Source organism: Beta vulgaris, chromosome 9, assembly GCF_026745355.1.
Source record: "Beta vulgaris subsp. vulgaris cultivar EL10 chromosome 9, EL10.2, whole genome shotgun sequence".
NCBI classification, from domain to species: Eukaryota; Viridiplantae; Streptophyta; class Magnoliopsida; order Caryophyllales; family Amaranthaceae; genus Beta; species Beta vulgaris.
In genome coordinates, this window is record NC_079210.1 from 44,523,456 (window position 1) to 44,536,966 (window position 13,511).

General features: G+C 36.3%; 1 protein-coding gene across 1 annotated transcript; it reads left to right on the top strand.

Annotated features, from left to right (window-relative positions):
- The first annotated feature begins 5,796 nt into the window (after window positions 1-5,796).
- Window positions 5,797-10,195, top strand: LOC104903957 (translocase of chloroplast 120, chloroplastic). Its single transcript, XM_010692108.4, has 2 exons — window positions 5,797-5,952; window positions 6,302-10,195. The coding sequence occupies exon 2, from the start codon at window positions 6,332-6,334 to the stop codon at window positions 9,860-9,862; it is 3,531 nt and encodes a 1,176-aa protein (XP_010690410.2). The 5' UTR covers window positions 5,797-5,952; window positions 6,302-6,331; the 3' UTR covers window positions 9,863-10,195.
- The last annotated feature ends 3,316 nt before the right edge of the window (window positions 10,196-13,511 follow it).

A 13,511-nucleotide genomic window follows, 5' to 3' on the forward strand; every position in this document is an offset into this window, starting at 1 on the left:
TATTTCAGTTAGACTGTCAAAGTTTTCAGTTGGTCATTTTATTCTTTCAGTTAGAGTATCAAAGTTAGCTATTTCACTTCTTCAGTTAAACATTTCTTTCACTTAGAGTCTAAAATTTTATTCCAACCAGATTACAAAACTACAACATGAAAATAATATAATGAAAGGAACTTACTTCCTTCGTTCAAATCAACTCCATGAACACCAGAATCCAAATCAGGAACATTTTCAATTCTTCCAAACTCCAATTCAACAGGCCGCTTCACCAATAGTGAAATTGTAGGATCAACTTTGTTTGCACTCTCTTTCGCTTCCAAATGACGCTTGCATATGTCGTCAATTTGACTCAGAAAATCTGGGTTAAATACTTCACTATCATCCAGAGAAATACTGTCTTGAGACAGCTTCTCGCCTTCCTCCCGAATATTCTGGGCAATCTCCAAATTAACTTGACAGAATGCAAGCGCATTCCTCTTCAACTTGTGCATGTTCTTCACATATTCCTTCAATTAAAAGAGCAAAATAGAATAAACAAACAAATCAATATGATGATGACACAGAAACAACATAAACAGAAATATAAGGACCATCTGAAAGAATCAAACTATCAAATGAAAACTTAAATGAAATATAAATAAACTTATTTAGTTTTCAGTTACACTAATTTACTTTCCAGATAGACTTATTTAGTTTTCAGTTAGACTTATTTACTTTTCAGTTAGACTTATGTACTCTTCAGTTAGACTTATGTACTCTTCAGTTAGACTTTTTTAGTTTTCAGTTAGACTTATGTACTCTTCAGTTAGACTTCTTTAATTTTCAGTTAGACTTATTTACTTCTCAGCTAGACTTATTTACTTCTAAGTTAGACTTATTAAGTTTTCAGTTAGACTAATATAATTTTCAGTTAGACTTATTAACTCTTCAGTTAGACTAATATAATTTTCAGTTAGACTTGTTAACTCTTCAGTTACATAGTTTCAGTTAGACTTCTTTATTTCTAAGTTACACTTCTTTACTTTTAAGTTAGTCTTATTTGCTCTTCAGCTAGAACTGACATTATTTCAGTTAGAGGTCAACAGTCTTCACTTAGAGTTCAAGAGTAAAAAAAATAAAAACATAAGATAAATGAAACTCACAGGAACATCAAGAGCATCTATTTCCTCATCAGTCATCAAACTATGAGGAAGATCCATGATAAGCTGCCTAGTTGAAGGTGATGGACCCTCAACCACCTTAATTATAGGAGAACCAGACTTCCTACTAGCAACACTAACACTGGGAGTTTTAAACTCAACCTTCTGTTTTTCACGCTTCACCGGCAGAATAAAATCCATGTTGATCTCAAACTGCTTCACAACATCAGTCAAATCCTTCTCATCCTGCCAATAACTGATAAATGGCTTACTCACATTTGAATAATCCAGATTACGACACTTGAAGTTGTGAATAACAGCAAGAGTCAAAGCGCTGACGCATCCCCGAAGCTTGAATGATACTTTCTTCTGTCCAAGCTCAATCTTCTTAATCATAATAGACTGATGACAGTCCAAAACAGCAGCACAAAGACTTCTCAATATATATCCACACCAGTCATAACTTGAAATTGCAGATACATCTTCTAAACTCTTGGCACATTTCAGCACAGGCCCTAAATCAGCTATAGGACATAGAAGCTTGGACAACAAAAAATAACAAATAACTTCTTGAAATCATCCCCGGATTCATATTTCTTAAACAAATCATCCCAATTTTTTCTACCAATATATACCTTCTTGGGATCAGAAATACCAAGAAACCTATGCCAATCCTTCCTGGCACTTCCAGCCTCTACCTGACTACCTTTCCTCCTAAAGGCGTCATCATCTATAACCTCTACTGCTCTATCTGACACAGGTAACCCCAAAACATCACTAATGGTAAACTTATTAAAAATCAGTTTACCATTCTTTGTTGAAAACATCATTCCAGATGCATTGTAATTTAACAACACCTCCAAATTCAGATTAGGACAAAACTTCTTTATCCTAATATCTAAGAGACTCCCAAACCCAATATCCCTAATGTCTCTTTTTTGCTCATCACTCAAATTACTAACCACTTCATTTAAATGGGAATAGTCTGACAATACTTGTAGATTAATTGACTTTATTTCTTGCTCAGTGAAATTCCTAACAAAAGTGAACAAAAATAACTTTAAAACATAAAAAAAAAACACAATCATATAATATAAAAGGAGAATAATGAAAAAAAACATACGATCTATCAAATGTGTCTTTCTGTTGATCGGGATTAGATCTTGAAAATGAAAACTTGATTGGTGATAAATCAGATTTGCCTTTCTTCTTAGACAAGGATTTATCACATCTGAAAGAAAGAAAGTTTAATCAAACAACAAAAACTGAAAAAAAAACAGCATCAACTGAAAAAATACAAAGATCAACTGAAAGATACCAACATTAACTAAAAGCAGACCACCATCAACTGAAACAATAGCCTAGATTATTTTTAAGGTACTCTATATAGTGCTTCAGTTAGACTTCTTTGTGTTTCAGATAGTCTATATAGTGCTTCAGTTAGACTTGTTTGCATTTCAGCTTATATAGATTGTGCTTCACTTAGACTAGTTTATTTTTCAGTTAGCCTTTACAGTCCTTCAAAGTAACTTCTTTATTTTTCAGCTAGTATTTGTTGTGCTTCAAGTAGCCTTGTTTATTTTTCAGCTAGTCTACATAGTGCTTCAGTTAGATTGTTTGTTTTTCCGATAGTCTATATAGTGCTTCAGTTAGACTTGTTTATTTTTCAGCTAGTCTATATAGTGCTTCAGTTAGACTTGTTAATTTTTCAGATAGTCTATATAGTGCTTCAGTTAGACTTGTTTGTTTCTCAGATAGTCTCTACAGTCATTCAAAGTAACTTCATTATTGTGCTTCACTTAAACTTGTTGCTTTATCAGCTAGTCCTTATTATTTCATTTAGTATAATTATTCTTTCATTTCATTCTATTGCAATTACACTTAAAATTTTCATTGAAAATTTACATTACTTCAGTTAGACTTGTTTCTTTTATCAGTTAGTCAATATAGTGCTAAAGATACACTTGTTCGGTTTTCAGCTAGTATATAAAGTGCTTCAGATAGACTTGTTCGTTTTTCAGCTAGTATATAAAGTGCTTCAGATAGACTTGTTCTTTTTCAGCTAGTCTATATAGTGCTTCAGATAGACTTGTTTGTTTTTCAGATAGACTTATTTAGTTTCAGTTAGCTTATTTAGTTTTCAGTTAGACTTATTTAGATTTTAGTTAGACTTATTTTGTTTTCAGTTAGACTTATTAGTGTTCAGTTAGAGTCATTTAGTTTTCAGTTGGACTTATTAACTCTTCAGTTAGACTAATTTACGCTTCAGTTAGACTTATTTACTCTTCGTTAGACTTATTTACTCTTCAGTTAGACTGATTCAGTTAGACTTATTAAGTGTTAAGTTAGACTATTTACACTTCAGTTAGACTTATTTCTCTTCAGTTAGACTTATTTACTCTTCAGTTAGACTGATTCACTTAGACTTATTAGTTTTCAATTAAACTTATTTACACTTCAGTTAGACTTATTTTCTCTTCAGTTAGACTTATTTACTCTTCAGTTAGACTGATTCACTTAGACTTATTTAGTTTTCAATTAAACTTATTTAGTTTTTCAGTTAGACTTATTAACTCTTCACTTAGACTTATTTGCTCTTCAGTTAGACTTATTTGCTAAACAAAATCAACTGAAAAAATATAAGAATAAACTGAAACAATACAAGAATCAACTGAAGGAATATAAATATCAACTGAAAACAACATCAACTAAAAGAATACAAGTAGCAACTGAAAGAATATTATAATCAACTGAAAGAATATATAAATATCAACTGAAAAACAACAACAACTGAAAACATCTGTATAAAACAACAAAAACTGAAACACAAACCCTAAAAACATGAAATAAATACTCTGATAAACTGAAAACATTCAAAAATAGAAAAAAAAAATATCTAAACTACTCTAAGAACTTGAAATCTACCTTGGATCATAATCACCATCTTTCTCTTTCTTCTTCCCAGCAGTAGACACTGCCAAAATTTTTCCTGAAGATCCAAGACTCTTCACCTTCTTCGACTTCGGGCTACATTACAATTACAACAACAAAAACGCTCAAATTTTGAAAACAAAAAAAAATTTACAGCAAAAACAAACGAAATTATACCTAGAATCATCATTTCTAATCCTCTTCACCATATTTGCGATGCAAATGTAATGGATTATGAACAAAAAAACACGCTAAGTTTCAACAGCAGAGAAGCAGAGAAGCAGAGGAGCAGAAAAATTCTAGAAATAATCAGTAAATGATATATCGGTTTCTTTGAAATGAAGAAGAATCAGTTTTAAAACTAGCGAGAATCAAGCAGAAATCCAAAAAACAGTTTCAAAATCGAAAAAAGATAATGACCTAATAACCGTTATATGTTTTTTCTAAAAATAAACAAAACTGCTGATCAACAAAACAAATATGAAAAAAAAGGAAAGCCCGCGCGTTTTTGTTGGCCAGGCCCGTCCGACGGAAGCTATTGGGTCAGACGGTCTGACCCAATACTTTCACATTATGAAGATAGTGATGCTTCAAGGAAGTTCATTTTTATGGTTTTAATACATGTTATTGAGTTTTCGTGTAAAATCTTCTTGTATCACTTTATTTTGTTTTTTCATATATTCTTCTTGCACTATTATTCTTGTTTGATTACACTATTAGTGAGCATTTGATCCTAGCGGAAACATGAGAATTTGAGATCTTTTTTCTAATTTTGATAAATTTGAAATTAAGTAAATGAAAAAAAAAAACTCATAAAGTCATGATACTTGAATTCTATTCTCATCACCTAATTATTTTCAGTCATTTCAGATTAATTAAATTAAATCTAATGCTGATAAGTTCACATAACTTAAATTTAGATTAAAGGTCTAACTCTAGATAACTTCAGTTCAAACCAACAAGTAAAGATATGCAAAAATAAGGTGAATAAAACTCACACTATATTTTTTTGCAAGCCGTAAAATCTTACGTTCCCTCTTAATTAAACCTAGCTAATAGGATGGCCAGGTTGGTGCAGGTCAGTAACGAGTTAGATTATTACTGTGTTACCTTATTATGGGCCATTCGGCTAATAGCATGTCCCCAGATCAGACCATATAAGTCGTAGGCCAATAGCGGGTCTATAATAGGATGACTAAAAGGGAGATAGTTTAAGCCAATAATTTACATTCAGATTAGTTAAGTCTAAGGCTGTTAGATCAATAAGTTCTAATAAGCTAAGTTTAAGATCAATAAGTCTAGAGAACTTCAATTCAAACCAATAGGCAAAGATAAGAAAAAATTAGCTAATTAAAAACTTACATTATATTTTTACATGCCCTAATATCTTACACTCCCTCCTAGTTAAACCTAACTTATTGGGATGATCGGGTTGGGCTAGTGCGAGTCAATATTGACTTGGGTAATTACTATGTCACCTTGTTGTGGGCTAATAGCAGGTCGGGTAATTAGCCGGTAATCAAATCGATTTACACAAGTCGTAACCTGATAGCGGGTCGATAATAGGATGACAAGAGGTGAGATAGTTTAAGCGAATAAGGTGAAAGTCTAACTTGACAATAGTTGGCATTTTTCACGATTGCTACCAATCCCCCATTTCCACCTCCGTTGGATGCCACTAGCAATCCCAGACCGTCGATTTATTCTTATCCGCAGCACATCTACCTGGTTGAACCCCTTTTTTTTCACTATCAACGACGCTTCTTCATCTCTCTCTCTCTCTTTCTCGTTTATACTGGGGTGGAGTGCCACATCGAAGCTTTTTTCCCCGCTCTCTCTCTCCTCCCTTCGAAGGTCTCTTTCTCCCCCTTAAGATTATTCCCAGGTATTATTTTTTATCATTTCTCCTATCTTTATGTTTTGTTGCTTCAATTTTACTACTACCCTTGATTATCCCTAAAACCATAGCATTAAAATGTAATTAATTCATTTTAAGATCTATCGATTTTGGTTTATGATTGAATGATCTGCTCTAAAGTTTAATTCTTGTATGGTTATATCCCCATTTATTCATTTAGTCTTTATCGGTTTGTTGAATTTCTGTGATTTCCTTATGGTGGTTGGATATTAGCGTTTGTATTTTGATTTCTGGGCATATTTGAAATTTGATTGGTTTCTCTATTAAATTAGTTGATTTGATGTCTGGGTTTTTCTGGGTTTTTGGTAAATTGTAGGATTTTTGAGCTGAAGGTAAAATTTTTGGGATGGAAAATGGGGTAGGAGTTGTTGAGAAAACTCCTGAAGCAGAGGTGAAGGTTGTTGATAATGGGTTAACGGAGTCGAAAGTTGAGGGGAGGGTTGGTGATGGTGTTGCCGCTCATGGGCATAAGGATTCTGAAGGGTCTGAGGTGTTTGAAGAGGCAGTTGAAGCTGTTTTAGATGATGGAAATGATGGGTTGAAACCGGATATAGATGGTGTTGGTGTTAGTGCATGTGTTAATGGGGAAACCGATGCTGATTTTGCTGCAGCTGAGGGGAGTCCCAGATTGTTAGATGATGTGGAGGTGACTGAAACTGCAGTAGAGGGCTCTAGTGAGAGGAGAGATGACAGTGGTGAGAGTATGGAGACGAGGGAAGAATCATCGGTGGTAAATGGTCATGAGGGCTCTGTGACCACTGGGAATGATGATGGTGGTGTACAGAATGAGGAATTAGCATCTGTTGATGAGAGGGTCCTCAGCCAAGATACTGGGCATCCTGGTGTCATCGTTGATGCTGTGACAAAAGAGTCTCAAGGTGAAGGGTTGGAAGATGCAGCTTTGATTGTTAAGGAGAGTGAACCTGTAGAAGTTGACGAGGAAACTGTTGAGAAAGCTGTTGTCTTGGAGATGTTGGAGAGCAGAGATGTTGGGACAATGGGTGAAGATGATGTGGGTGACAGTGTAGCTGAGGATGTGAAAGATGTTATAAGCAATGGTAATATTGATCGTGTGAATGAAACGGTGAGGGAACTGGATGATGCTTCAGCTGACATTTCTTCTGAGAATCAAACGGAGAAGCTTGAAGAAATTAAAGAAACTTTAAGCGGAAATCTAAAAAATGATGATAGCAAAGCTGTTACGTCAAGCATTAGTCCGGACCTTAATGAGAGTGTTGGAGTTGTAACCAAGGAAGTTTTGGGTGAGACTAGTGCAGGGATTCATGATGGTAGTAAGGAACCTGAAGGTGGAGCATTGAATTCGGAGTCACAGCACCCTGCTCCTTTGACAACTTTGAAAGAGAAAGTCAAAAGTGAGAATGTTGTATCTAATTTGGGAACACATGTTGATGCCACTAATCAGATGCAGCCTCTTGATTCAGTTGGTCGAGAAAGTCGTGCTTTGGCTGAGGATGCTATTGTAAAAAACAAGACCGAGGAGGAGAAACAAATCAGTCAAGCAAGAAAAGAAACAACAGTTAAGCCTGCAGAAACATCTTCTGCTGTATCTGGAAAGCCTGCAAATTCTGTTGTTCCCCCGGCACATCCTGCTGGACTTGGACGTGCTGCCCCTCTATTGGAACCTGCGCCAAGAGCAGTCCATCAGCCTCGGGCAAATGGACAAGTTTCTCAGGCACAAAATCATGTTGTTGACGACACCACCAACGGGGAGTTTGAGGAAGGTGATGAGATCCGGGAGAAACTTCAGATGATAAGAGTGAAGTTCCTGCGTCTCGCTTATAGGCTTGGGCAAACTCCTCATAATGTTGTTGTCGCTCAAGTCTTGTACAGATTAGGTTTAGCAGAACAGCTTAGAGCAAGAAACGGTGGGCGTGTTGGTGCCTTCAGCTTTGATCGTGCCAGTGCCATGGCAGAGCAGATGGAGGCTGCTGGGCAAGAGCCCCTTGATTTTACTTGTACAATTATGGTTCTTGGGAAGTCGGGAGTTGGCAAAAGTGCAACCATCAATTCCATATTTGATGAGGTGAAGTTTGGCACTGATGCTTTTCAGATGGGTACAACGAAGGTTCAGGATGTTGTTGGTACTGTGCAAGGGATTAAGGTGCGAGTTATTGATACTCCTGGACTCCTATCATCGTGCTCTGATCAGTATAAGAACGAGAAGATCCTTCACTCTGTGAAGCGTTTCATCAAAAAGTCTCCGCCTGATATTGTGTTGTACCTTGATAGGCTGGATATGCCAAGCAGGGACTTTGGCGACATGCCGCTGTTAAGGACAATAACTGAGATATTTGGACCTTCAATTTGGTTCAATGCAATAGTTGTCTTAACTCATGCTGCATCAGCTCCTCCTGATGGTCCCAATGGCACTCCTTCAACTTATGATATGTTTGTCACTCAACGTTCACATGCCGTGCAGCAAGTTATCCGCCAAGCTGCTGGGGATATGCGGCTTATGAACCCTGTTGCATTGGTTGAGAACCATTCGGCTTGCCGAACGAATAGGGCAGGTCAGAGAGTTTTGCCAAATGGTCAGGTTTGGAAGCCTCATTTGCTGTTGCTTTCATTTGCCTCCAAGATATTGGCTGAAGCAAACATACTTTTAAAGCTGCAAGATACCCCAGCAGGGAAAACGGTCACCACTCGTGCACGACCGCCCCCTTTGCCTTTCCTCCTCTCCTCACTTCTGCAATCTAGGCCTCAATTGAAACTGCCTGAGGAACAGTTTGGTGATGATGATGCTATGGATGATGATTTGTATGATTCATCCGAGTCTGATGAAGAGTCGGAATATGACGAGCTGCCTCCATTTAAGCCTTTGACCAAGGCCCAGCTGGCTAAATTGCCTAAAGCTCAGAAGAAAGCTTACTATGATGAGCTAGAATATAGAGAGAAGCTACTTATGAAGAAACAGTTGAAGGAAGACAGAAGACGGCGGAAGATGATGAAGAAAATGGCAGCCTCAGCCAAGGACATGCCTACTAGCGAGTACACTGAAAATGTTGAAGAAGAATCTGGTGCTGCTGCATCACTACCTGTACCAATGCCAGATCTGGCATTACCTGCTTCCTTCGACTCTGATAATCCTACTCACAGATACCGTTATCTCGATACATCCAATCAGTGGCTTGTGAGGCCAGTTCTTGATAATCATGGTTGGGATCATGATGTTGGCTATGAAGGTATAAATGTAGAACGTATGTTTGTAGTCAAAGACAAGATTCCCATGTCTGTCTCTGGTCAGGTCTCAAAAGATAAGAAAGAAGCCAACCTTCAGATGGAAGTTGCTAGCTCAATAAAGCATGGGGAAGGAAAAGCTACGACTTTAGGGTTTGACATGCAGAGTGTTGGGAAAGAGTTGTCCTACACATTACGCAGTGAGACGAGATTCAGCAACTACGTTCGGAATAAAGCAACAGCAGGTTTCTCTGCTACTCTAATGGGTGATGTATTGTCAGCTGGAGTGAAGCTTGAAGACAAGTTGATCATTAACAAGCAATCGAGGGTGGTAATAAGTGGTGGTGCTATGACAGGTCGTGGAGATGTTGCTTATGGTGGAAGTTTGGAGGCCACTTTCAGGGACAAAGAGTATCCGGTGGGCCGTTTCCTTTCTACTTTAGGACTATCCGTAATGGATTGGCACGGGGAGCTGGCTCTTGGGTGCAATATTCAGTCTCAGATCCCAATTGGACGGTCTACAAATCTGATTGCTAGGGCAAATTTGAACAACCGTGGATCAGGGCAAGTCAGTCTTCGTTTGAACAGCGCCGAACAACTCCAGTTGGCTCTTATAGGATTCCTTCCTCTGCTCAGAAAGCTTATGAGCCAATTTCAAGACCATCCTGTTGGATATTGATGAAAAAATAATTGATACATTCAGCACAATATTAGGAAGTAAGTTTTAAATAGTCCTTATCACTAGAATTTAGCAGAGTGAGTAACCTTTCCTGATCCTTTTTCATCTTTTTTTTTTCATAGCCATTGTAATTTTCTTGTTAGATATTTGCTTCACCTTTCTGCGTACCACATTGGAATCTCAAGTTCTTGATCCAAGTATTGCTTGTTAGAATTTTTGGTTCGGTATGAAAATAGTTTATGTACTCCCTTTGTGGATTGGGCAGTTTGCTTGAACATGACATATGACCTCTCCCCGCTTCCCGGCATCAATCTGTGATTTGCTTCTGCTTTATTCTGGTATTTGATACTCCGTTTTTTTTTCTTGCCACGCTTTCTTAAAAGGGAAATAATTAATTATTTACAACACTTTATACTTTTGCTTTTCCTTTCTATCTATTTCTCTCCAATCATATGGGGTCCTCCTTTTTTTCCTTTCTACCTCTCTCCTACCCAAATTTTACATTCGAAACTTACAAAACGGAGGAAGTATAATCTTTTAGCTGTTTCAGACAATGCTTTTCATGCTTGTGAGAATATACTGTTCCTTAGTTGATGGTTGATACTTGATACCCCATCAAATTCAGTGCATGTGGTTTGGGGTGTGTAAAAAGTTGAAATTGGACCTGTAATGTACTAATGGCATGTGATATGGGGCACAACTGCATAAAGTTGTACGCTATGTTACTCAGACTTGTGTTTGGTGTTAGACACCAAATGCCAAAGCAAGCTAGTTAGTGAAACTTTTCCAAATTTCTAGTCTTAATTGAAGTCTCTAGTGTTGATATGGGCACATGAGTTAAATGAAGAGTCTGAATACCATTATCTGTACTGTACCTTGCAAGTCGTAAATCTTGCGAAATTTCGTGAACACATAGAACAGTTTGGAGAACTTTTAAATAACTTGCTCTTATCATAAGCAATATGCAGTTCTGGTTCTCTTTTTTTTTAGAAAGAAAGGTGGAATGAATTAAAACTTTAGTGTTGGCAGTACTATCATACCTATCTTGGGATGGTGATAAAACCCGATTAAGAGGTTCTAAATCCAAAATATTTCCTCCGTTCCGTTTTAAATGCAACAAAGGAGTATTTTTTGTGAGATATAAAATATTCGTTTGTTGCATTTAAAACGAAACAGAGAAAGTATATATAGTTTCATACAACAAGCATTAGCAAAAAGATGTTTCTTTATAAGCTTCGCTACTCTATTAGCAAGTTGGTTTGATTGCCTTCCCTCGAAGATCAGAGATCCTCCTGGAATTCGTCCTATGTACTCCCTGCATTCAGCCACTAATTCATTCATCAAATTTTTGCTTAGCGGTGAGTTTTTAATTCCTTTCACCACCATCGCACAGTATGAAAAGACATAATCACATTTTCCCATTGCTTATCATCGCACTAGTTTAGTGCATTAGCTTAGCTTATCATCATTTTATCAATAATGAAGCTTAGCTTCACTCTTGAAGGCTTTTTAGCGCATAAAGGAAAACACAAGATAGCACCCAAAATTATTGGATTTACTGATGTTAAGTTCTTGCTCAAATTCATCAACTATTTCCATAGTAATATTAGGAGAGAACAAAAGATAACTCTTCCCCTCATTCAGTTTTGGCTTGAAATATTAGGAGAGGACAAAAGAGTCTAAAATGGATTTCGTGATGGTAAGAGTGCTCATGTTAGTTTCTCCAAACAAGATGACGCCATCCGCAAAGAGGAGGTGAGATACTTTCAACGGTACCAACTATTAGCGATTTATATTAAACGGTACCAACTATTAGCGATTTATATTAAACGGTACTAACTATCGTTTATTCAAAAACAGTACTAACTATTGGGCCTATTTGCAATAAACGGTATATGGTGACACGTGTCACACTCTTACTGGTTCATAATCAGACAAATTATTGCAAATATACCTTTTATTGCAAATAGGCCCAATAGTTGGTACTGTTTTTGAATAAACGATAGTTGGTACCGTTTAAAATAAATCGCTAATTGTTGGTACCGTTGAAAGTATTCTTATAAACGGGTATCAAGCTTTAGCTGAACACGCATTATGGATCATTTTAGAAAGATATTTCATACAAATAATGTACTTGGGTTAATTCATCTGTCGTTTCTTGTCCATTGACATGCATTATTAGTCTGCTTTTTTATTGCTTGTTTTCAATAGTATAGACTATAGAGTGTCGTTTTCACACGAACTCTATCATTATTAAACTCTAATATTATACTCCCTCCGTCTTTTATTAGTTTACCCACTTTGACTTATAACACTATTTATCTTTATTACTTTGACCTTCATTTGTACTTTATATGTAAAAAAAAAAATATAATCACGTGTGATATCATTTGATTCGTCTCAATATGTAGTATTGGAATATTAAATTTTTATAATTTTTACAAATACATAATTAGAGATATTATTACTCAAAGTTTTACATTGATAAATGTGAAAAGTCAAAACGGGTAAACTAATAAAGGACGGAGGAAGTAATTCATTAGGAAAATAATTCATGATCAAAGAACTAGTTTCTAATTTTGTTTAATTCAATGGTAAATAATCAAAATTAAATTGATTCCTTGATGCGAAATCATGAAGTACACAGTACAAAGTACAAAACTAAGAGCATGAGCAATGAGATGTGATTTGGTTGGTCTAGCAAAAAGTAAAGCTAACTTTACTTGGTTTTACTATTGGGGCAATTTGCCCTTAGAGTTGGTCTGTCTGGAATGTCAGACCAACTAGGCCTTATGGCATGCATAGCAAGATTAACAACGAATGGCATGATGCCATATTGCCATGTGTATTAATATTACTTTATTATTGTTGTTTTTTTTGTTTTGTACAAGTTTCCTTTTTTGTTTGAAGTAAATAAAAAAATCAGCTTATAACTTTTTTACAAAAGTTAAATTTACAACCATAATTTTTTTTATCTATAAATTGAACTCAAATTTGATATATTTTACCATTTTTTTCCAACTTACTTTTCTTTCTAATCACTTTCTCCTGCCTAAAATTATTTAAATGTATATAAAATGATTAATATATCACTACTTAAAACATGAATACAACTTTTTTTTAAACCAGAAGGAAACTAGATTATATTAACAAGAGGCCAAGCCTCCCAAAAAGGCACAGAAACCGGTAATACAATTCTTGACACAAGTCCAGAGCCCAACCCAAAAGAAAACAAGCCAACCTACGCCATTGAAAAAAAGACAACCAAAAATAAAGTTATATTTGTCACTTCGAAAACAAAGCAAGCCCACATCGCCATGCATTACGACGAGCTAGCCACATATTCTAGGTCCCTAAGATAGACCTCCTCAACATGTTCTGGGATGACAACATACATCACTTTGGTATCCTTTTGCTCCACCGCTGCCGCTGCAAGACCATGAGCCACCATGTTCGTCTTTCGTCTGGAATGGATTAATTCCACAACCCAATCTCTCGCAATCAGCACGCTGATATCACTGATCACCATCCCCAGAGGATGATTTACAGCATCCACCGGCTTAGCCAGAAATTGTACCACTCCCAACGCATCACACTCCACTTCCACCTTTGGGTCCACGCAATTTGCAAGCGTTCTCTAATCGCCAGT

Excerpts from the sequence above, each read along its gene's own strand:
- LOC104903957 (XM_010692108.4), top strand. The coding sequence starts at position 6,332 with ATGGAAAATGGGGTAGGAGTTGTTGAGAAAACTCCTGAAGCAGAGGTG.